The 23684-nt window shown below is 55.1% G+C and overlaps 9 protein-coding genes across 9 annotated transcripts; 6 read left to right on the plus strand and 3 right to left on the minus strand.

Annotated features, from left to right (window-relative positions):
* Positions 1-483: 483 nt before the first annotated feature.
* Positions 484-2027, plus strand: POSPLADRAFT_1133514 (hypothetical protein; the record flags this gene model as incomplete). Its single annotated transcript, XM_024484358.1, has 3 exons — positions 484-568; positions 623-782; positions 842-2027. 3 exons carry the CDS (start codon positions 484-486, stop codon positions 2025-2027), a joined length of 1431 nt encoding a protein of 476 aa, XP_024342974.1.
* POSPLADRAFT_1166155 (hypothetical protein) lies at positions 1983-6729 on the minus strand (the record flags this gene model as incomplete). The annotated part of the gene is made up of 7 exons (XM_024487908.1): positions 1983-2333; positions 2390-2864; positions 2919-3185; positions 3235-3296; positions 3347-3531; positions 3588-5844; positions 5894-6729. 7 exons carry the CDS (start codon positions 6727-6729, stop codon positions 2267-2269), a joined length of 4149 nt encoding a protein of 1382 aa, XP_024342975.1. The 3' UTR covers positions 1983-2266.
* Positions 6730-7344: 615 nt separating this feature from the next.
* POSPLADRAFT_1043662 (hypothetical protein) lies at positions 7345-8844 on the plus strand (the record flags this gene model as incomplete). Its single annotated transcript, XM_024478362.1, has 7 exons — positions 7345-7389; positions 7692-7919; positions 7980-8147; positions 8206-8340; positions 8389-8428; positions 8488-8548; positions 8601-8844. 7 exons carry the CDS (start codon positions 7345-7347, stop codon positions 8842-8844), a joined length of 921 nt encoding a protein of 306 aa, XP_024342976.1.
* Positions 8845-9056: 212 nt separating this feature from the next.
* On the minus strand, positions 9057-9637 carry POSPLADRAFT_1126809 (hypothetical protein; the record flags this gene model as incomplete). Its single annotated transcript, XM_024483564.1, has 3 exons — positions 9057-9125; positions 9184-9434; positions 9499-9637. Coding segments are annotated over 3 exons (459 nt in total), but the record flags the coding sequence as incomplete, so codon positions are not given.
* Positions 9638-11005: 1368 nt separating this feature from the next.
* Positions 11006-11347, plus strand: POSPLADRAFT_1098150 (hypothetical protein; the record flags this gene model as incomplete). Its single annotated transcript, XM_024483162.1, has 3 exons — positions 11006-11120; positions 11168-11229; positions 11282-11347. Coding segments are annotated over 3 exons (243 nt in total), but the record flags the coding sequence as incomplete, so codon positions are not given.
* A 597-nt stretch (positions 11348-11944) lies between these two features.
* Positions 11945-14136, plus strand: POSPLADRAFT_1064633 (hypothetical protein; the record flags this gene model as incomplete). The annotated part of the gene is made up of 3 exons (XM_024481827.1): positions 11945-11971; positions 12571-12770; positions 12826-14136. 3 exons carry the CDS (start codon positions 11945-11947, stop codon positions 13928-13930), a joined length of 1332 nt encoding a protein of 443 aa, XP_024342979.1. The 3' UTR covers positions 13931-14136.
* Positions 14137-18222: 4086 nt separating this feature from the next.
* POSPLADRAFT_1132873 (hypothetical protein) lies at positions 18223-19577 on the plus strand (the record flags this gene model as incomplete). Its single annotated transcript, XM_024484264.1, has 7 exons — positions 18223-18723; positions 18777-18837; positions 18892-18988; positions 19042-19156; positions 19209-19223; positions 19276-19446; positions 19500-19577. The coding sequence occupies 7 exons, from the start codon at positions 18223-18225 to the stop codon at positions 19575-19577; spliced, it is 1038 nt and encodes a 345-aa protein (XP_024342980.1).
* A 289-nt stretch (positions 19578-19866) lies between these two features.
* POSPLADRAFT_1132431 (hypothetical protein) lies at positions 19867-21851 on the minus strand (the record flags this gene model as incomplete). Its single annotated transcript, XM_024484215.1, has 8 exons — positions 19867-20190; positions 20246-20614; positions 20753-20819; positions 20873-20937; positions 20985-21023; positions 21073-21124; positions 21165-21314; positions 21385-21851. The coding sequence occupies 8 exons, from the start codon at positions 21849-21851 to the stop codon at positions 19867-19869; spliced, it is 1533 nt and encodes a 510-aa protein (XP_024342981.1).
* A 347-nt stretch (positions 21852-22198) lies between these two features.
* POSPLADRAFT_1043668 (hypothetical protein) lies at positions 22199-23055 on the plus strand (the record flags this gene model as incomplete). The annotated part of the gene is made up of 4 exons (XM_024478363.1): positions 22199-22252; positions 22303-22776; positions 22832-22990; positions 23032-23055. 4 exons carry the CDS (start codon positions 22199-22201, stop codon positions 23053-23055), a joined length of 711 nt encoding a protein of 236 aa, XP_024342982.1.
* Between the last annotated feature and the right edge of the window lie 629 nt (positions 23056-23684).

The following is a 23684-nucleotide window of genomic DNA, read 5'->3' on the forward strand; positions in this document are numbered from 1 at the left end:
GAATGTGGCAGGGAATCCTGAGGACGACCAGGATCCTGATGAAGGGTTTGAAGAGGAGAATGGATGGATTTATGTCAAGAAATCTGGCAAGAAGTTGTGTTGGTTACCTGAAGCAAAAAGACGTAATCGCGGATGGATACAAGTTGATGTGAGTGCAAGTCATGGTACCACTTACGCGGCAGGAACGGCCAGTGGCAGCCTCACGATACTCGATTTGTCTGCATTAATAGAATGATGTCGATGTCAATTTCTGTAATCGTTTGCATGACGCGCAGACTGTAGCCGACGCTTACAATACGATGTATAATAAAATGATGGCCAGATCCAAGCCCGATGCTGACTGATCGATCTGAGATGCCGCTACCGCAAGAGCGTTGACTTGGTCTGGTTCTCTCAAATACCACTCACCGCCTACTCCTCCTATTTCTTACAGCTTGTTCTTGCATACAGCAGCATCAGCATACTTTCAAATCTGCCTCAAGCATGTCCGCTGAGCAAAGCAACGACAATGGCTCCCTTTTTACCTGCCTGTCGTGCAGCATCGCTTTTCTCTCCGCCGAGGACCAGCGTACGCCTTTTCAGTACCTCGCCATCCTCGCGGATTTACTCATGCATTACACAGGAGAACACTACAAGTCCGACCATCACAGGTACAACATGAAGCGTCGGGTTGCTGGCCTTCCACCCCTCAGTGCCGCTCTGTTTGACCAGAAGGTCCTCGAGAGAAGAGCTCAGACCGCCATCATGGCTTCGCCCAAGGGTTCAGCCTGTGAGGTCTGCAGGTAAGCCTCTGTCTCACTTGCCTCTGATCTCATCTTCACATCCCAACCTCTCTTCACAGCAAAACCTACACGACCGAAAATGCCTACAGGGCGCATTTAGTCTCGCGCAAACACAAGGAGAACGAGCTCAAGGCGTCATTGAGGCCGAAGGTGCAGCCGACGCAAGACGCTGCGCCTGAGGAGCCGTCTACGTCCATTCCAGTGGCGCAGGATGAGGCGGTGGAACAGCCTGCATTGACTTCCTCCCTGCCCTCTGGCGCAGCTCTGATCGTCGACCCTGAGGCTACAGAAGAGCAGATTAACCAGACCATTGACGAGAAGATCGCTGCCGCGCGTGCCCGCCTCGCACCGACACAATGTCTCTTCTGCTCCGAGGCATCCGCCTCGCTCGAGGACAACCTCACGCACATGTCCGTCGCACACACGTTCTTCATCCCCGACGCCGATTTCCTCGTCGACCTCCCCGGCCTCGTCACGTACCTTGGTGAGAAGATCGCCGTCGGCAACGTTTGCATCTACTGCAACGGCCGCGGGCGCGAGTTCCGCACACTCGATGCCGTGCGCAAGCACATGCTCGACAAAGGCCATTGCAAGATCGCATATGACGCGGAAGAGGACCGCCTCGAGGTATCCGACTACTATGACTTCACGGCGTCGTACCCTGACGCGCACCAGCGTCGGAAGAAGGTCAAGAGCGCTTCGGGCGGTTCCGACGAGGAGTGGGAGGACACCGATGACGAAGACGCAGAGGCCGATGAGGTCGTCGACAAGGACGAGGATGCGTCGGACAGCGACGCCGAAGAGCTGCTCGACAATCAGATCACGTACGGCGACTCCCATTACGAGCTCGTCCTCCCCTCCGGTGCACGGATAGGCCATCGAAGCATGCGCCGATACTACGCACAATCACTCGTGCGAGCACCAAGAGGCGGCAAACAAGAAGATCCGAACTCGGGCGCCGCACTCGTTCGCAAACTCCTGGGCGACAAAAACTCTGCGCTTGTTCCTCGTGGAGGTGGCTTCGGCGCGTTTGGCGCAGGGACAGAGGTCGTCAAGGCCAGGAATCGCGGTGAAGCACGGGAAGCCGGCCGGCACGTCCGCGAGTTCAGGGACCAGCGCCGACGAGAAGACTTCAAGACCAAAGTCGGCCTCATTCACAACAGTCAGAAGCATTTCAGAGATCCGCTGCTCCAGGTGTGTACCATAATCGAAGTGGATGCTGCATATACTCATTCTTTTGTCTGACAGTAAACATGGGATACTTGATCTGGGGATGCATGAGTGGTACCCGTACTACTTCTGGAGTGTCAAATGTAGAAACGTACTGTATGTAAGCGCATGCTAGATGCGGCGATTACGAGAAGGACTCTATGGAAAAATAAGACAATAGACCGCAGTCCAACACAAGGGTATCAAAACAAATACGACGACAGCAACGACAATCCTTGAGTGCAAAAAAGTCAAATCCAATATACTAGTCACGATCAGTACACGTAGGCAGCTGGTACAACTCCTTCTCGTCCGGTGCGCACGTCTCTCGCGTACCACCATCTGTAGCCATGATATGTCAGAAAATCCCACACAGCTGAAAACATGGATACACGTACGCAGCATCGTTGTCATCAAGAATTTCTACCTCTTGCCCGGCATTCAATGCGAGCTCACCCTCGCCTTCGCCATCGAACGAATAGCGAGCGTAAGCCGGTCTAGTCATATCCTCACCACCCATCGTACCAATGACGGCATCTGAAGGTGTTTCGGCTCGAACATAGTTGCTCGCGTCGGGCTCGAAACCCCCCGCCGTACCAATCACGCCTTCGCCTTCTTTGTCGACATGAGGACCGAAGGGACCTGAGTCTCCAATAATCGTATTGCGAGTTGCAGCGTTGATGTGGGCAAGGAGGGATGACGGGTGATGTGCGGAGTCATCATCGTCATCGACTTCCACTGGGTCAAACTTGTTGAGCTTGTCATCCCGGCGGGAGAAGAGCGTCCACAGGATGCCAATAAGGGCAAGCAGGAACACAATGCCTGCGGCGATTGCAATGGAAATCAGGATGACTACGCCTGTCGCAAGGAAGTCTACATTCAAGGGAGTGTCAGCAACAACGATGACATGGCATAAGGGATACTTACGGGCTTGGGTGAAGCTGAACGTAGAATAGGAGTAGATCAGCCCAGACACGGTCCCAGGCGAACCGGACGCAGATGCTGAGACTATGTATGGAATGAAAGACTGCCCGTCAAACAAAGCGGACGACGCATTTCCGAACGAGGAGTCGGTGAGATACCCCGATACCATCAGTGCACGATCGGACTGAATAATGCTGTTGCCGGTATGAGTATTTTGCAGCGGGACCATTGTCAATTGCGATACGTCCGTCGTAGACTCCAGCGTTGAACCTGTCGACGATTCAGTTACTAGACTGGTACCGATGGGCATTTCACGTACCGACTGCAGACCACGTTTGTCCGTTCCAAAAGTACAGGAACGCAGTATTGCCATCGGATGACCTAGACTCGAATGTCAGCTCCAAGACAGCACAACTGACTACACCATTTACCTGCCGGCAGCGAACACACTGCTAACATTACCGTCATTGACGGCAACCGCGGTGACCGGGCCAGGCAGACTGCCGTTGCCAAGGGCTGCCCATGTCAAGTTTGAGATAGTAAAAGTCGCGACATTGGCAAGAGCGCTATCTGCGAGAGCAAGGGACCCTGCCGCCACAATCACGTCCGAGTTACTCTGTGCAATGACAACATCAACACCCTCCCGGATTGCAGAGAGATAAGACTACGTACGCCAGCGTATGCAATGGATGCAACGTCGCCTTGTATACCATTGCCAAGGGCACTCCACTGTTCGGAGTCGGAGGCATATGAACAGATGGAACGACAGGCTGTTGAACCTGCCGAAGCGAACGTGCCAGCGACTATCACCGTGTTGGTTTGGGACGGAGATGCTGTGACTGAACGGACCACGACGCTGGACCCTGAGCTGGGCTGCAAGGCCTGTACGCCGGCCATGGCCCATTCCTGCTCGGCTAGGTTGTAGATGGCGAAGCCATTCGCACTCGCTCCCTGGAGGGTGAATTCACCCCCGATAAACAGGTTATCACCCTGGACCAGTAGGCTGCGCACGGTGCCGTTGATCTGGTTGCCTTGCAAGGGCGTAACGGCACCGGTCGAATTGTCGTAAATCGCAACGCTGCGGTACGTGGACCCAGAGGACGACTGGAAGGAAAAATTGCCACCGAGAATCGCCACCTGCTTCGAGGACGAGCTGTTCGTCCAGAAAGCACCGGCCAAGACGGCTGGAGCAGTCGTAGCGGGACTGGACGGTAGTGGCGCAAGGGACGCTGAAGCTTCTCTCTTGAAGATACGCAAGGCGTTGATCTTGGGAATCCACGATGAGGCCCCGCGGCGTACGTGCGACCGACGGCGTGCGCTGGTAGAAGAGGTGGAGACGGTCGTGTTGCCGCCCAACTGCACGTCTAACGGAGTGACCTGCGGCTCGCCCCCGGCGCCGTTCTGAAGCAACACGAAACCTGTGGCACCGAACTCGAGAGACGCACCAACCGATCCCGCGACGTATTGACTCTGGCCGCTGCTCGATGTGCCGTTTACCACGAGCGTCATGCTTCCCACCAGGAATCCTCCACTGTTGGTCCAGGTCGAGTTGCCTACGTTCCACGCAGCGAATCCATCCGCTTTCTGGACGGTCCCGGATGCGGCGACAGCCTGCGTGAAGTTGCCGGCGATAAGAACCTGGCCGTCTGAGTAGTCGACACTGGATACAGCGCCGTTAACGCCCTGTCCGAGAGCGCTCCACGAATTCTGCTGAACATTGTACGCCGCTACACCCTGCAGGGCGCCATTTGTTGAGGCCGAGGACGTATCACTGAATGCGCCTCCGACGAACAGGGTATCGCCGTCCAGTGCCAACGATGTTACCACTCCGTTCAAGCCTTTCGAAGGCAAAGCCGCGAGCGCACCGTTCTTGAATGCGACAATGTTGGAGGCGCCGGACGCACTGCCCGACGTCAAGTTGAAGTTTCCCCCAAGGAAGATTGTACCAGACGGATGATGCGCGACGGCAGAGATATATGGGAGTGAGGACGATGTAAGGGCTGCGCTACCGCCAAGGCCTGCCAGTATGTCGAAGCCCACGCTGTCCAGGGCTGTCTCCGTCTTGTTGGTCAGGATTCCTGTGGCATTGACAGTGTCGGTCGATGACAGCGGCCACTCGAAGAAGCCGAAGCCACTCGCAGAGCCTGCGCTGGTACCGTTTGCTCCGTTGCTACCGGTCGTGGTGACATTGGCACTCGTCAGCTGGAGCTGAACGCCCGCAGCAACAAGCTCGTATTGGCCATTCTCGCCGCGGCCCACTGGCTCTGGCGCCAGCGTCATCGAGATAGTCGTCACGAAGCTCGGCGATGAGGGAACGATGGGGCCAGTATACACCAGCGTCGTCTGGTCTTCACCATTCTGCTGCGAGACAGTGGTCACCCACGGGGACAGTCCATCCCCGGGGAAGACAGTGACCTGCACGCTTGTGCGCAGTGCACAATCCTCGAAGTTGGTGCATCCTGGTACGACCAGGTATACGTCGTATTCTCCAGACGCGGATACATACGGCATCCAGGTGATGCTTGGGCTTTGTGCCACACTCGTTCCTACGGCGACATCGGCGACAAGGACACTCTCAACCGTCGCGGGGATATTGGTGTTGGCCTCCTTCTCAGTCCAGTCGCCGGTGAACGACACATTAGACGCGCCCGGGGAGAAGCACGACGCCGTGTTATTGGCCGCTACGGCAGATGCGAAGGCTCCTGAGGAAAGTAGCTGCAGGAGATGCAGCCCAGATCCCGCTCCTTGCCATTCTGACAACGTGAGTTGGAATCCAGTGATGTCTAGATTGTCGCTAAATAGGAAGTCCTGGTACAGGGTTGACGAATCCGTCAAGAGAGGGCAAGGGTCGTTGCACGTCTCGTTGGCGCCGGTTTGCGGGTTGACATATGTTAGTGTCTGCACCGTGTTGTCCGGTATAGTGGTGACACTGGGCATAGATGAGCGTGACTCAACCATTGTCACGGGCGATAACGTACCTGAAGGCTGTGGTCCCCCTGCCATCCAAGAAAGTGTTCCCGATGCGAATACCTCTTGCGCTGAGGAGCGAATATGCACGAACTGTGATCACTGCAGCACTTCCGTCTTGCGCAAACCAGGTGTCGCCGGGACCGTCAGCACCGGACGGGCACAATATGTTTTCAACGTCGCTGAAGCCCGATTCGGTAGATGATGGCGCGGCGATCACTTGTGCATTTTGCAATGGGACGGGAACTAACGACGACGAGAAAGGCGTAGCGCCCGCCGAATACGGTACGTTCGGGTTATTGGTCCCATTTAGCGTGCCGTTACCGAAAGACGTCGTGAATGATCCCGCAAAGAAGATGCTCGAATCGGACGAATTGGTGGTGATGGAGAACACCTCCGCTGCAGCGCCTGACAACCCTCCGAATGGCGGTGCGGACCATTGCGAATTCTTCACTGACCAAACTGCGACGGAAGGTGCGGGAGAGGTGAACTTGCCGCCGACCCAGACGTTGTTGTTTTTCTCGTCGCAGTAGAGTGCGTACACATCTCCGTTCGGTCCGTTAGAACCTAGGGCGGAGAAAGACCCTGACGACGGCGTGTACGACGCGAGGCTGTTCGCTGAGGTCTTGCCAATAGACGTGAAGGAGCCGCCAAAGTAGAAGACGTCGCCAAGAGCACATCCTGCTGCTATGCTTCCGCCAGAGTTTGTGGAACCGAGAGCCGAGAGAGAACCATCAGAGGAACGGGACAAGAGAGTCGCCTCAGAAGAGTCGAATGTCGTAGTAATCGTGGAGTTGTCGGACAATCCTATGCCTGCGAACGCGCCGGTGAGACCGACGGTGCCCATGCGGTCAAAGTCGACCAGAGGCAGGCTAGCAAACGCGACATGACGAGAGAGGATGAGCGCGGACGAGATACAGACGTAGAAGAATCCACGCGTGAGTTTGGGTGCCATGAGAGAGCTGCATAAACAGGACCGGTGTGAAGAGGGGTATACTGCGCCGAGGTCGGCTAGGGGGGGGAAGGAGAGACTAGAGAGTTGGTACTCTGAAGAAGGAATGGACGCCCACAGCACGCGTGGTTATTGCCTCGCTCGTCCCGCAACACAACAACGCGACGTCCAACTTGCTTATGTCAGCATCCTAGCCCATCACACGTGATCACCGCGTCCTCAGCGCGTTCGCGAGTCCCCCGGACGGGGAACAAGCCGCCTAGTCTCATGGCGTGTTCCAAGTCCCGTAAGGGTCGTTGCGGTTACGTTCTCGCGGACATGCAAGTGGATCAGTCGGTAGACTGCTTACTGACGCACCCATCACTGCGTCAGGAGAAGCCTGCTCATGGGACCAGCATTTGACAAAGTCATTGGTGAGCAGCGGCGCGAAGGGGGCCCCGGCGAGACTGCGCCGAGTGCACACCAGGGCAAATCTGTACAAGCAGCCCGGCTGTCTGGAGCCCCCCACACATGAACTTCTCTTGTCCAATTTTGGCTCCCCATACCATCTCCAACGTGACCGGCATTCCAATATACGGAACGGCCATCTCACAATGCTATAAAGGCACCTATACCCACCAGCTGCTGTCCGCAACAAACACTCACAATGGCGTCCGAGAAGCAGATGAAGGACCCCTTGCGCGTCGGCGTGGCAATCCGCGCCCAGCTCGAGCAAGAGATACCGCAGGACCTACCCCTCGAGCGGGACTTCCGTGAAAGCACAGACTACACCATCACTGATCAGTACGTCGCGCGCCGACCAATGGCACGACCATGATAGCTAACGCGTCCTGGCCAGTGTCCTCGCTCTGCATGAGAGTTTAGTCAAAGACCCACGCAAGCTGCAGCTCATCAATGCGCTTGTTTCCCACCTCCACACCTTCGCCCGCGAGACTTCGCTAGACCACGCGGAATGGACGAAGGTTGTCGAGTTCTTGACGCGCGCCGGCAAGGAGAGCACGGATTACAAGAACGAATTCATCCTCCTCAGCGACATCATGGGCTTGAGCGCGCTGGTGGACGAGCTGACGCACCCCAAGCCAGCGGTAAGGGTTGCACTCGTTTTAACTGAACTTAAGCGTATTCACACGTTGTCATTTCGGCAGGGTTGTACTGACAGTTGCGAGGCCGGACCTTTCTACGTGCCGAATGCGCCAGAGGTGCCGTCAGGAGCCTCGCTTGCGAAAGTCGGTACTACAGGGGAGGCAATGTTTTTCAACGGTACTGTGAAGAATACGAAGGGTCAAGGAATCAGAGGCGCTAAGATCGATGTCGTGCGTCCCTTACCAGCCCAGGGGAGAGAAGGTGGAACTGATTCGACTACGTCCACAGTGGCAGGCAGACGGTGATGGCATCTACGATGTGCAGTACCCCGGCACTACGGAGGCCAACGACCGTGGCAAGATAGTCGCGGAGGACGACGGCACTTTCTGTTACCGCGGCATTCTGCCGACAGCCTACCCGATTGTGAGTTACTGTCCGGACGTGAAGTATTATCTCACAAATTCTGGACAGCCAAGTGATGGTCCTGGCGGTGACCTCTTGCGTACACTCGGTGAGTGTTTACAAGACGTTTGCGGGCCAAAGGCTTATAAAACACCACGGCTGTCTTAGGTCGACACCCACATCGGGCTGCGCACATTCACTTCATGCTAAATGCGCCAGGATACGATGAGTAAGAGCTGTTGGCGCTGCGTGTGAGCAGAACCTGACGATGACGTCTACAGTCTCACCACCGCACTGTATCCGTCGCATTCTCCGTTCCTTGGCACGGACCCTGTTTTCGCGACAAGGAAGTCGCTTATCTGTCAGGTTGTTGAGGAGCGCGACCCCAAACGCTGGGAGGCGATGGGGTTCAAAAACCGAGAGGTCACGAGAGGTCGGGTATGGGTATGGTCATTCGGCTTCGTCCTGGCATCGGTGGAGGAGGTCGAGGAGTTTAAGCGTCAACGCGCAAAGGCGAAACTGTAGTCTCGATATGATCAGCACACAGATCGCATACGAACCTCTAAGCACGTCGTCAATGTGTCAAGTCAGAGACGGTAGCAGACTAGCAGTGGATCTTGTGCATCCCAGCTTATTCCCACAAGTAAATCTGATTTACAGATATGATAATGAACGCAAAGAGTGATACTTGATTGCACATTTGAGGCGCAGTCTGCACTACAGGCTGCTCAATCTCGTTTGGCTACGACGCCGCTGAAATCGACCCGCATTCCAACAGGCTGCAAATGAGCAGAAGCCATTTCCAGCTTCCTACGGGGATAGTATCCGTGAGCAGAAGGGAAAACGCTCAGAAAATAGGATAACGCACTGAGGGTACCGATAGCGGTGGACGGGTGCTCTCTGCGCGTCTGCGACTAGCAAAGAGTCGTCCGATACCTGCACTGCCAACAGCAAATGCTGCAGAGTCAGCCTCTGCCAGACCTCCTGCGGCGTCGCGTAATGGGCGATCAAGCGCGAAACGTAGTTGTCATCGTCGGGAGAAGGCGCAAACTTGTAGAAGCCGACTGCGACGAGGCCGACGAGCGCGAATCTGCGCCAGATGGGGGACGAGAAGTCTGGAGTACATTATTTACGATCATTGGGTGCGAGAGCGGGCTACGAAGCGTGCGTGGTGCTCACCCTCCTTCGGGTACGCGACGGCATCCTGGGGCTCGCCGTGGTGCTCCTCGTGATGATGCTCGTCGTGCGAGTGCGTGGACGCCAGTCTGCGGCGGAGAACGGGTGCGGTGACCAGTCTGGGCCGTGCAAGGCCAGCAGCCGCTCTGCGAGCCAGCATGTCGAGTGTGTAGATGATGTCTCCGCTGTTGTTGGCGGCAAGATCGAGGTGGGGTCCGATACCACGTGGCCTACGCGCTCGCTTACTTGGGCAGGCCTCAATTGGCACTTGTCCACTACTACTTACTTGTCTCCCGCACGGCCACCGACTGCATACTCTCACTCACCCGCTGAGTCTCGGCGACCGTCATTTTGCGCTTTAGTCAACATTTACGCCGCCTCTCATGGCGACGGCCTCGTAGCTATGCCAAGAAGCTGAGCCCACACACCCTAGGCCAGATCAGAATGCGTTTCTTCACACCGTCAGCCTCCGCCTGCATCCAATAAATTTCCCTCTCGGAGTGTCTGTTCCAGTAGTAACTTAAGCCTTCTAATCTTCCAGCGCATCCTCTGCCTGCCATGGTATCGTCTCGTCTCTCTCGTGCGCCCTGCCTGCCTCTCGATCTGTCGCTCTCCCCTTTCCTGGAGAGTGTCTCGCCCACAATCGTTTTAACCCCATGCATGAACGACGCACCCGCAACGTCGCATAGTTCACAGTCAAAGAACAAGCGACAACACAAGCGCAAGGGCACATGTCCACCCCGTCTTCCCGCGAAGCCTCTGCCCGCCCTTCCTTCTTCCTCAATTCCACCACATCAGATCATTGCTTTGCTCAATCTACTAGAGGACATGGACAAGGACGTCGCCCACGAGGTCAAGCGGGTAAAGGAGAGCATCAAGGAGGCACGGCTACTATTGGGAGACTACCGCGAAGAGCGAAGAGTGCGCAGCGAGCAGCACAAGGCGCGAGAGGTGCCCGAGGCGACGGACACGGGAGGGGTCGAGGTCGACTTCCGGGTGCGGACTTGAGATTGTCTGGTCCATGCGTGTGCTGCATGTATTTCATGTGCGACGCTCGCGTTGTCTACTAGTGCAGCGAGCGTACTATTTGCTTGCCTGAAACAGGCTGTTTCTCCTGAGTCGCGCTGCATGCGCACGCGTCATGCTCGTTGGTTTGCAAAACACGCCCGAAGCGTCTATGAACACATCGATATGCATGTAAGGCGAGAACATACTAGCGTGCTCTGGGCGCGTGTTACGACTCCGGATATGAACTAGATCATTGTCATAGGACCTGTCTCGAAGGCGGATTCTGACTGGAGGAGCTCATCATAAGCATTGCTCCAAAACGGTATATATGGGAGCCTCTCACCCATCTGCGGCCCCTAACTCTTACCACTCCATACCCCAAGGCACCTCTAAGAGAATCACTCCTACACATGGGTATGCGTGTCTTTCTCTAGTGTCATAGCCCGGCGTTCTCACTGAGTTTTGGAACGGCAATACATCAGCCTCTACAGAGACTGCTCGTCCCGCCGTGCCGGCGCGCAAGCCCTCCATTGACCCCCAGACTGCAGAGAAGCTCGAGAAACACCTGAACCAGCGTCCAGAGAAGCATGATCTCGTGGAGCGCAACATTCTTAAAGGTATACATGTGCAGGTCTCGCTTGTATAGGGCTAACGTGCTCTCAAGATGATCACGTCGCACCCTCACTTCAAGCTGCTAAGGAGAAACTGCAGAGGTCCCAGCTCGAGGTGATATTTACCGCGGCATAAAAGCGCATATAGGCGGCTCACCTTGTTGTAGGACAAGCTGGAACACGCCCTGCAACAACGTCCCAGGCCCGAGGAACTCGTGAAAGAAGGCATTCTCAAAGGTCCGTGCATATTATGGACATATTTTACCGGCGCATTCATCCGCTTTCAGAATCCGAAATTCCGCCCGCATGAGTTGTCGTTTGCATTTCGCCTCTGGACATTTATAATGAAGCGGTGTCCAAGTTTTATTAGTGTATTAGCCATGACGGATGCTGTACTGTGTAATCAAACACCTGGTTATGGATTGAGAAGGATCTGCGCTGTAGCCCGACTCACCGGTATGTCAAGACAACATCTGCGAAGTCCCATAGAAACCCAAACGCCTCACTCCTTGTCTCTTCTCATCCGATCCCGCATTTCGCGAGCAGCACGCTTCGTGCCTGCCCCACCTGCCCAACCCCGCGCTTCCAGCCAGCGCACGAGTCTGGGCGTTAGTGTGGCAGTGAGACCGACCCTGACGGGAAGGAACAGCGTTTTGTGCACAGTGTAGGCAAGGACAAGCATGGCATAGAGGCCCTCCTGCCCTCCGCTGCTCGCATGCGAGGACATGCTCTCCATCTCCTCTCTGCCGGGTTCTGGCGGCCTGGAGTGAATGAGGCCTACTACGTAGTCCTTGACGACAGCAGTAAAGTGCGAGACGTGTTCTGCGCCGATGAGGTTTATTCCGGCGAATGCGACCGTGAAGTCGGCAGTGGATAGGACGATGTACACGCCGAGAGCATACCAGCCGTAGGTTTTGATGAGGTGCTTGAGCCGCTGGGACATGGACGCGTCCGGGGGGAGGCGCGACGACTGGGGCTCGTCGGGTGAGGGCGAGCGTGGGGCATTGGAGGTGAGGCGAGCAGGAATGTGGTGAAAGAGCCGTGGTCTGGACGTGCCGGGGATGGAGGGAGCAGCGGCGAAGCGAGCCGTGAGGGGGAGGATGGGCTGGGTGATACGGGGGAGAAATGCCCGGAAGAGAGGAAAGCGGAGGATGAGATTGCGGACCATGGATTGTGAGTAGTGAGCAGGACGTCGCCGACGTTGAGTTTTGTACTCTCGAGGACGAGCGCAAAGCCGAATCCGCGCGTCATGATCTCGGCGACGCGGCAACGGCCAGTGGTCCCTGCCATCGATCACGCTCGATCACTCGCAGACTTTTGCGCAGGTTCTGCTCAATCTCCTCCGTCCACGGTACATGCATCCCTCACGCGCCCTCTCCGTCCTCGTCCTCTCTCCCCCTCCATAGCGCCCCCTCTTGGTCATCTCCTGAACCGAATGGAAGGCGCAGAGCCGCAGCCTACAGGACCTTTTGAAGGACCGGAAAAGTTACTCGAAATCTGGTTTGCGCCTTCCCCCGCAGACATTCCCGGTTCCTCCGGACACCGCGATGGCCTCAGGCGAGTGCCACGCGAGGTCTGGGAGGACATGCTGGACATAGTTAAATGCAAGATACTCTCAGTCATACAAGGCACGGAGACGGATGCGTACCTGTTGAGGTTAGTCGCCGCCATCCATACCAGGCCGTCTTACCAAACACTCATGACTATCAAGCGAGTCCTCTCTGTTTGTTTCACCACACCGCCTTATACTAAAAACGTGTGGGACAACGCTCAATCTGCTCGGCGTGCCCCGTATCCTGGAGATCGCGAGGGATCATGCATCTTTGCCGACCGTCTATCGCCTCTTCTATTCTCGGAAAGCTTTCATGTTCCCAGAACGGCAACTTGGTCCGCACAGAGATTGGAGGGAGGAGATTGATTTTCTAGACCGCATCTTCCCAGGAGGTGCGGCGTACACTATTGGCAAGGTCAATGGCGACCACTGGCTGCTGTACATCACCACTCCAGGTGAAGAAAATGCCGACGGAGGGACAAGGCCGAACACTCCTTCTGAACGAGCGATCAATGGCGTCGACGAGGAGGCTGACACGCCAGGTCTCGACGACCCACCAGCAGTTGATCTGACCGACGAACTCTCACACGACTATACTATTGAAATCCTAATGACTCAACTCTCACCATCAGCATGTTCACACTTCATGACAAGCGATCATATTCCTGAGGCGGAAGAGCTGGAGCCCACCAGTCATGCGCTCGCGCTGTCGCAAGAAATTGGCATCAACGAATTGTTCCCATCCCACTTGACGACTCTCGACGCCTATTCCTTCCAGCCATGCGGCTATTCCTCAAACGCGCTTCTTAAATGGCGAGATGATGCAGGGACCAATCCCGCCCGGAATGGCGAGGGATATTACACTATCCATGTCACACCAGAAAGCGGATGGTCGTACGCCAGCTTCGAGTGCAACGTCCCCCTGCCCACGCGTCCCTCTGAACAGGCAAAACACATTCCTGACCTCAAGACGCTTATCCGACGGGTCGTCAACATCTTCCAACCAGGCAGGCTGACGCTGACGCTCTTCGTCTCGAGCGAAGGCAACAACAACGCCGAGGAGGACGGCGAGAGCGCGGTAGAGGCGGCGCAGCGCGCGTTCAAAACCGCACTGACTATGCCTCGCGGGAAGCTCGGTGTATCAGCGAGCGCTGAGCCCGCGCGTACGGACGGTTTCAGCGGTGTGTACAAGCGAACGGACAAAATCAACTACGAATTTGGCGGGTACGACCTTGCATTCGCGACGTTCGAGTTGCGCTCGTGATCCGTACACTTCGGGATACAAACGTCGACCGTTCTGCTACTCCCCGCATCTTCTTCTTTGATGCACATTCTCCGCATCTCCATCGTATGCACCCGTGGATTTGAATTGCTTCGCTTTCGACCTGTAGCCAGATCTGTCGTCTAAAATTATCTTAGTGCCAACATCTCTCGACCTGTATCCATCATCATCAGTAAACTGTATACCTCATATTTTCTGGCTTGTTTACACTATAGTGGGGTGTCCCTTAGTGTTGCAGGCTCTCCTCGACATGATCGACTGATCGACCACACGGATCAGACTCGAGGCTACTCGAGACCACCTTCGTAAGACGCCCGTTCTTCGTATACTATACGGTGGGATGAGGCTATCCTCTGTGAAATATGACTGGATACTTCGTATACATGCAACTGTAAGCTGACGATAGCTGCTGTACGGCAAGCTACATCTTTGAGCAACATGTCTCACTGGACTGTGGCTGGCTTACTAATATGGCAGGTCGGGGCCGCGCCATCATGCGGCGTCTATACACGGGTCGGTTGACTATACTCGAGTATGCTCAGAGGACTCATTAACGTCTTCACAGACATAGTGCACTTATTATATGCGTAGTCATCGGCAACCCTAGGATATCGTGTTAAACTCGCGGTGCATTTGAAACCACGATTCGATAATGGCGCCTCCCGGCCAATCGGCCCCTGCATGGACGATCTTGCCCAATGGTGCGTTCGCTCGGCTTTTGACGCTCGAGGCTCATCACTACTCGTCTGCCAATTCTTCAGATCCCGCGACTTCAACCTCGGAGGATGATTCGCGCATGAGCTCTCAAGACATGCGAGACGAGATTGAACCATCACCCCCCCTCATGCCGAGGAAGAGGAAACCTAGCTCGTCAGAGCAAGACCGAGCGGGCAACAGAGATGTAGGGGTTGGAAGGTCGCTGTATGTGAAGAAAGCGAGGCTCAGCCATGAACATGGAAAGCAGGACGGCGTAGCCTTTGGTGGCTCGAACGCAGGCGCAGGTGCGAGGCAGACCTTTCATTTGGGGGTTGTGTCCTAACGTAGGCATCGCAGTCCCCAGTTCAGCGAGTGCTGCAGGGCCGTCTACTTCCCTCTTTCAACCACAACAGCACCAGGAAGCTTCTCCACTCGCCAGTCCCGTCGTTCAGATACAAGTGGCACGCAAAAAGCCGCCCAGGAAAAAACCAGTGACGCTGTTGGTCGAACCGCTACGAACCCCCAGCCCTCCACGGAGCGCGTTCAAGTCACCGGTACGTTCGCGCAAGGCGAATAGGTTTCAGATATCTCGGCCACCTGCTGCGACTCAGCCGGCTTCAGCGAGTGCGCCTGTCGGTCGCCCACCTTCTTCGCGACAGCCTGACACACGTGCAGTCTTGCCACCGCCCGGTGTGGAGCCCTCGCGTCTCCCTCTCCCCCGTTCAATTTCTGCAACCCAGCCGGTCACGGCTCGTGTGGCCGCACTCGATATTAATGGGCCAGGCACTAGCAGCAGCAGTCACGCGCAGAACATCCTTAGCTCAATAGACGAATTTCAACGCAGGCGACGAAGGAGTGTCCTCCCCTCGACATCGTCCTCGGACGATTTACCCAACGATGCTTCTGTCCTACTTCGCGAAATTGAAGCAGACCAGGCGGCTAGTTCTGCCAATGCTTCGGCATCAATCCCCATCCCTCGAACTGCAGATAGTTCAGACGACGGTGTGGTAGTGCGGAAGGGAGGCGAGCAAGGTATGCAGCACACTTCCTGGTCGGGGGCTCTCATCATGGCATGCATTCACAGGTCTGCCGATCAAGAGAAAAAAGAAGAAGAGAAAGCTTGGCTTTGTGCAACCTTCGGTTCCTCACAGCGTGGGACATGCACGTCCTACTGGTAAGATCTTGAGATAACTAGATATATGCGTGTCGTTGACTGTACTTAGCATCTCAAGCTTGCAGGATTTCAAGCACTGCTGCAGATCCAATTGTATTGTCGTCCGATAGCGATGTACCTGCAGTCATCAAATCCGTTTCTAGTATGTTTCTTTCTTCGATCGGAGTACATAAACTCATCGTTTTCGTAGCACAGCGGCCCCGGAAGCATCCACTAACCGTTGCCGGTGACATCATTGACATAACAGACAGTGACGGTCTAAAGCCAATTCAAGTGCCTTCTGCTCCCTCTGTGTCCTCGGGTCATGCGCCGTCAGCGCTGCCAAAAACCGCCGTCGGTTGGAAGGAGGATCCGGATGGTACAATCGTCCTGTTTGATGACGACGACGACGGTCTTCTCATAGATGCCAACTTGGCGTCGTCCATCTGCTCCCAACTACAGATCGGACCATCTGACGAGAATCTCGCTGGTGAGAATACAGGCGATGTGCTCGATCCCTTAGGCGCGAGCCCTCCTGCAATGTCGAGGCATTCCGCGGACGCTATGATACAGGACACTTATCAGTCAGTTCCTCCGGATGCCATGCACGAACAATCATTTGGGTCTCCTGCCCTACTCCTCAGCTCCAACGTCGCATCTCCAGAACCAGTTGAAGAACCTATCGAAGAACCTATCGAGCTCCCTCCAGATTCAATCGAAGCCTCTTCTGTCGAGCCTCTCGGGCCTCCAGAGTCAGATGGCCCGTCTCTACCTTTCGCCGACGCACAGCCGGACTCTCCTAGTCCAGCAGCAGCATCGCGAGACGTCCTAACGCCCGCAATAGAGGAAAATGTAAATCCTGGCGCCTTGGTCAAAAATGAACCAAGCGATGCGATCGAAGAAAACGCTCAGACGGTAACGTCGCAGGCTTCCTATGGTCGACCTCGTGTAAAGAAAGGATCTCGATCACTGTACGGCGGGCCGAATGGATTCTTCAGAGACGTTTTCAAATTGCATGCTAAAAGTCGCTCGACGTCTCACGTTCACTCTCGAAGCAGTGGAAGTGCTGAGCGAAGCCTTAGATCTCCGATGAGTCTCGCTGAGCAAGACCTGTCGATGCCAGACACTGAAGCGTCATCTCCGAAGTTTTGTGGCAAAAAGACCAGTGGGAATCATGATTTTGAGGAGCAGTTTCCCCGAAATGTAGACTCGTCTTCAGTTTCTCTACGGGAGGAGAGCGAATTTTTCTCGATGGATACAACAGAGAGTGCTGTGATGTCGCAAAACGATGCTGGGCCCGTGGCAGACGCCACAGGTGATCAGTCTGCGTCCATATGGGAGAAATCGCGGAAGGACGTTTTGTATAGGGATGTCTCACGCTCTCGACGCGCAACGGCTCCCAGCCATAGCAATCACGCAGGTCCACAGGCGGAGAAGAGCGCCTCATCACCAGTTACAGTGTCGGTATGTCAACTACGACGGTGTGAGTCTACACTTGAGTCTCACATTTTCTGTTGCAGCGTGTTGGTCGCCTGCCGAAGCCAATGTCGCCTCACGAGCCCACTTTGCATTCATCATCTCTTGCACAGATTCTCAACGAAGTCTATGAGAAGGCGCAGAAAAAGGTGATTGACCTCACATCAGACGTCGATGAGGAACCGGCGCTTGTCTCTCAGCCCAATGCGTTGTTTGTCATCAAGTCAGAGCCCTCCCGAGAAGACCATAGGACCACACCGTTATCGGCCACAAATGCAGCGTTGGGTAAGCACTTCACAAGAAAAAATAATTTCGTGGTCAATGCTGATCTGGGGTGTTATTTGTATCAGATGTCCACATTTCACCGTCGTATGCGTCGGCTGTGATCTCTACATTTGGCGCGATTGGAGAAAGCGGCCATAGGAGCTCCTCTGAGGAATCAGAGAGTCTTGCTAGCAGAGCCTCAAGGAAGTCCTACCTTTTCACAAATATCTCCGCCAGTGTCAAAACATCGGCGCTACGCACGTCTAACCCGGGATTATCTAGACCTCGTCCCGATCCGTGTGCGGCTACTTTTGGGGAACTGCCCACATCACAGGCATTCCATGAACACTCGCCTCGCCGATCCTGGTCACAAGAGGAGGAAGAACGAGAGATAGTATCATTACTGGACATCCCGTCTGACGGCCAGACTGATCTTAGTTCGCCACCTAAGCGGCGAGTTTTGGGTTCGCACACGTCCGCTTATAATGCGACAATGTTGTCACGATCGCACCCATCCCCACGGCGTTCAAGCAGCTCATCAGGCGATTCAGCACCACCCCCAAAGACGCCTGGCCAAGAAGAGCTCTCACACTCCAGTCCGCGTATCATCACTCCGGAAGAGCACGGACCACAAGCGGCTCGTTTTGGCTTTGTTCCTCTCGCTGTCGACCCTGAATTGGAGCTCATGGTTGATGATTATACGGCGATGCGGAGAGAGATGGATGCGTACTATCCAAAGTCTAAGGATATTCCTCATGATCTACAGGATAGAATCAATGCACTCGGCATGCACCATCGTCGTGCCGGCAACATGCAGGCCCTGATATTTGAAGCGATCATTACTGAGAACACTGCCGAAGACGAGCCGCACGCACCTCCAATCCGCATCATCAACGATATCGATGACGAGTCGACTCCTCCGTTTGAATTTTACTATTCGAATAAGAGGTGGCACGGGGAAGGCGTCCCCAAACCCGACCTCGAGAACCTGCAAGGTTGTGACTGCAACGGGCGCTGCGATCGGAACTCTGAGACTTGCGCCTGCATGAAGCGCCAGAGGCAATTCCTGGAAGACACCGGAATAACGGGTTTCATTTACGACGAGCGACGAAGGCTAAGGACGCACGAATACCCTATCTTCGAATGCAATTCCCATTGCAGGTGCTCAGACGATTGTATAAACAGAGTATGTGCCTTACACGTTGCCGCATAGCTCGGTTGCTCACACGTCGTCGTCAGGTAGTCCAGCGTGGCCGGGAGGTCGCCATCAACATCCGCAAAACTCCTAACAAAGGCTGGGGTTCGTTCACATTTCAGGATGATGCCTGGGAGCCATTAACCAGTAATTGACCAGGTGTCTTTGCTGGGGATAAGAAGATCCCGGCCAATACGTACATCGGCGTATATGCAGGTGAATGTATTACAGATTCAGAGGCCGAAATGCGAGGAAGGTGCGGTTGCCATTAGAGTGTGCGACTCGCTGGGACTGACTTTAGTTTCTCAGCATATATAACAAGTTTGGCAGGACTTATCTATTTGATCTTGATTTCTGGCATTTGAAAGGAGGTGATGAAGAGTGGTCACCCAAATTCACTATTGATGCTTATCATGCGGGCAACGTACGCCGTCTCTTGTTTTACCAAATTATCGCTGACGTCAACTTTTCTGTAGTTTACTCGATATTTAGTACGTGTGGATGCCCCATACGCTACAATGTCGTACTAACAATCTCCCACAGAATCACAGCTGTGACCCAAACTGTAGCATCAATCCGTGCTATATCGACGAGGGAAACTTAGATAAACCTCTCCTGACGATATTTACCTTGCGCGATGTCGCACCAGGAGAAGAGCTTTGCTTCTCATACTTTGGGAGGCCCGACGGTGATGAAGAGGAAGAGGAAGAACCAGTGCGTAATTAAGTTGGTGCCTGGCCTTTGTTTACTAATGTCACATCGCCCAGCCTGCGAAATATCACGATGCCGTATACATACCATGTCAGTGTGGTGCACGGAACTGTCGTCAACGCATGTGGACATGAATGATTATGTATAAGGTTTCTGGTGTTCCCGTTACACATGTATTGTATTTGTAGTGGTAAATGGAAGCACGGTGTTTAGAATTCTTCGAAGGATCGCTGCCCTCGTGCGTAAGGACTGTTAGGATCACTGTTTGCCTTTGTTTGAGATATTGCAGCCCTGCCCTCCCAAGATATGCCTTTGTTTTCTTCTAACTCCCATTGACGAAGGGCCTCCTCGTCCCACAGCTTATCTGAGATATCACCTGCAGACTTGAGAAACGCCTCTTCCCTAAACTGCTCCGGCATATAGTCATTCGTAACGGGGTGCCTGTGCAGTGGGGGACACACACATCAGTGGCATCCACCTTCTAACAGGAAAGACTGACGCGTAGTCGGGATTGTAGCAATAGCCGTGCGCGTACCCGAGCTCCTTCATCAGCTTTGTCGGTGCGTTGCGTAACGAGAGAGGCACAGGAACGGTCGGATCCATCTTCGCAGCCGCCTCCGCGCGATTGTACCCTTGGTACGCACGCGTCGACTTCGGGGCCTCGGCGAGGTACGAGATTAGATGCGCAAGGTTGATGCGGCACTCCGGCATCCCGATCACCTGGCATGCCTGCAGCGTCGCCATGGCCTGGAACACCAAAGCGTGAGCGGTGTCTAAGCATCCAAGAAGCCGCAAGGCGTACCAGAGGCAGCGCGTGATTGTCCGCAAGCCCAATGTCCTCGCTCGCGCACACGACCATGCGGCGCGCGACGTACAGCGGGTCCTCGCCCGCTGTGAGCATGCGCGCGAGCCAGTACAGCGCCGCGCTCGGCTGGCTGCCGCGCACGCTCTTGTGCAGCGCGGAGATCATGTCGTAGTGGCTGTCGCCCGTGCGATCGTAGGACGTCGACACGGACTGGCGCAGTGACGCGAGCAGCGCGTCGGGGTCTGCGTCCGGCGGGGAGGAGAGCACGAGCTCGAGCAGCGAAAGTGCGGTGCGCGCGTCGCCGGTCGAGAGCGAGACGATAGACGATAGAATCTTGGGCGTGAGGTGTGGGTACGCAGGGCAAGGCTGTGATGCGGTATTGGCAGACGGCAGTGAAGAGGGTGGATGTGATATCGAGTCCTCTATCTCTGGTTGTGAGCTAGGTATGTCCTCCATGTCATCGTGATCAAATTCCGACATCTCCTTTTGCAGAGTTGGCGAGACACGCTCAACCGCCTGTGTGACGATTTTCGTAATGTCGTCGTCTGTAAGGCGCTCCAAGACAAACACCCTACGTTCACGACGACGTTAGCAGCCTTGCCGCTTGATATGCTTGCTACTTACCGGCAGCGACTTATCAGGGCACCAGTCAACTTGAAGGATGGGTTTTCGGTCGTCGCTCCTATCAACTGAGAACGTTTAGCCAACGGTTGGTGATTCGTTACAAAGTTCTTACTTGCAAATGACCTTGTTCAAGGAATGGTAGAAAGATATCCTGTTTCTGTCAGCACACATTGGTGAGTCTGTACGCGTCAAGAACGCACCTGTTGTGCTTTATTGAACCGATGGACCTCGTCCAAAAACAAGATTGTTCGTCTAGTGGACGCCGTGAGCGTTGCCCGACTTCCTGTGACACACTGCTTGCCTGCCAGTGAGGGCTAGAACACCCTTGGCTTCCTCGACAACAGCGCGCACATCTGAGATACCAGAATCCGTGGCGCTGAGCTCCTTGAAGATGGCGTCTGTGCGTTTGGCGAGTAGTCTAGCCAGCGTCGTCTTCCCACAGCTGTGCGCAGGGTGGCGCATTATTTGAGATATATGTGGCTGGATTAGCAGAAGCGGAGCAATCGACTCACCCAGGAGGGCCCCAGAAGATCATACTGCCCGTCGCTCCAGATCCTAGGAGGTGCATGAGCAAGGAGCCAGGACCAGTCAAGTGAGGCTGCCCGACAAATTCGTCTAGACTGCTGGGGCGGAGGCGTTCCGCAAGCGGGGCAGCTGACTGCAGGCGGTCAGAGTGACTCTGCTTGCTTCGCTTGGAGTGCCCTTGCTCAGGCAGACGGTAGTCTTCTACTTCGCTCCTCTTCCTAGAGTTCCTTTGTGTCGATGAGAGCGGTGTCTGAGAGAAGGACGCGTCTGAACGCGTGGTTTTGCTGTTTGGGGTGAACAAAGACGAAATCGAGGGTTGTGTGGAACGCGAAGATGTGCCACTCTTAAACTTCTGTGTCGCAGAGGGAATGGATACATCAGAGCAGTTGTTATCCAAGTGGTAATTGATATCTTTTTCTGGAATACTCCGAGAGCAGACTGGGCTTAAGAACATACAGACGTCAGCACGGTTATAGTCGCCCCAGAAGACACGTACCATTGCACTAGGATTTATAGTCAGCGACAGTCAGCAAATAAAAGGTACGGCACGAACCGAGTTCCAACTGTTTGGACATGGTAAAGCAGGAGTTCAGCTTTGCATAGTCTGAGAGGCAGGGTGCGGGCGGTGTCTAGACGCGTCAATTGCGCGCGTTGGGCAGGAACGATCGACGGGGTTGATCGCCGGTGGCGTCCTCCGGCATCCGTCCATGCCAGATAACAACAGCCTCTCTCATTATCCGTGCCTACTCATGTACAGCATAAATACCTGCTGCTGCCCCTCCATGCCTCACGTAGCCAGACATGCCCGTTCCCGTCGACCCCAGCGCCCTCCGCGTGCTCGTTACGGGATACGGCGTAGGTTACCCTGCACACAACTCATCCCACCCCGCTAACACGCCGTCTAGCCATTCCGCACCTTCAAGGTCAACCCTTCCTGGCTCGCGGTAAAGCCCCTCCACAACACCACCGCGTACACCTCCGGCCCAGCCCCGCGGCCCGTCCACATCACCTCCCTCGAGGTGCCTACCTTGTATGACGCCGTGCTCTCCCTCGTCCCCGGCCTGCACGCCCGCCCTCCCGTCGTACCTGCGCCCAGAGGCCCCGCGTCTGCTGTCGCACCCCCGCCTGCTGATGGATACGACTTCATCCTGCACGTTGGCGTCATGAGCCGCGCGGGCAACCCCATCCGTCTCGAGCAGCTCGGCCACAAATACGGCTATGATCAGGACGATGCCGACGGCAAGTTCTGCCCCGTCGTGCACAAGGGTGACCCGCCCGTGCGCGGCTTCGGCAACGGCTACGAGGACTCCCCCGAAGAGTTGCTCACACCCATCGACTGCCCTGCGCTACTCGAGCATATCAAGTCGACTGGCCAGGAGGTATGTGTACCGACGCCTACATGCTGTATCGGAAGATTTACATCATGTCTCATAGCACATTGCTCTCTCGCTCGATGCTGGCCGCTATTTGTGCGACTTCATCAATTATTGCTCCCTCGCCGAGTCCGAGCGCACTGCCACACACGCAAAGAAGTCCACGCCCGTGCTCTTCATCCATATTCCACCGGTCAATGAGCCCCTTAGCACGAAAGAGGTTACTGAAGCCTTGAGGAACACTATAACATGGGTTTGCAGCCAATTAGTTCAGTGAACCAGTGATGTGCAAGTCGCTTCAGTACAAAATGATATTGATAAGTGTTGCTCTGCCTGAGAGTCCGCACTGGTTGAACCTGCCTGAGAGTCTAGTTTCCTGAGAGCAGACTGATGGACAATTCCTTCAACCTATGCCGGCTCCAGATATCCATGTCTGGGGTCTGCTTTCCAGTGCGCTGTTGCAACTTAGGGTCAAGCAACAGGGGAAAACCTAAAGCTGGGGGCATTCGACTTATCTTACCGAAGCAATGGTGAGCGAGGCTCGAACCTAAGGCTAGGAACAAGAAAATGTAGAAGTTAGTAAAGGTAAGCAAGTAAGTACAGTGTCACGAGTTGGTACGGCGCCTAGCCGTTTTTTAATTTTTTCCTTTTCGCGGGCTCGAACCCGCGACCTCTGTACTACCTGCCTGATATGGACGCGTCACTATCTACTGTACGATTAGATTAGATGGGGCGGCAGCGCACGGCACAGCTCGGGCCCCGCTGACACAGCCGCTCTGACTCACCGGCCCCCGGGGCCGCGTCGGCATGCTGCGCACAGACCAGCTGCGCACGGACCAACGTGCACAGCCTGCCCTAATCTCCCCATGTATATAAGCCGGCCTCTGCTGCCCTAGGGACCTCAGTTTCGACCT

Source organism: Postia placenta (assembly GCF_002117355.1).
Source record: "Postia placenta MAD-698-R-SB12 unplaced genomic scaffold POSPLAscaffold_2, whole genome shotgun sequence".
NCBI classification, from domain to species: domain Eukaryota; kingdom Fungi; phylum Basidiomycota; class Agaricomycetes; order Polyporales; family Adustoporiaceae; genus Rhodonia; species Rhodonia placenta.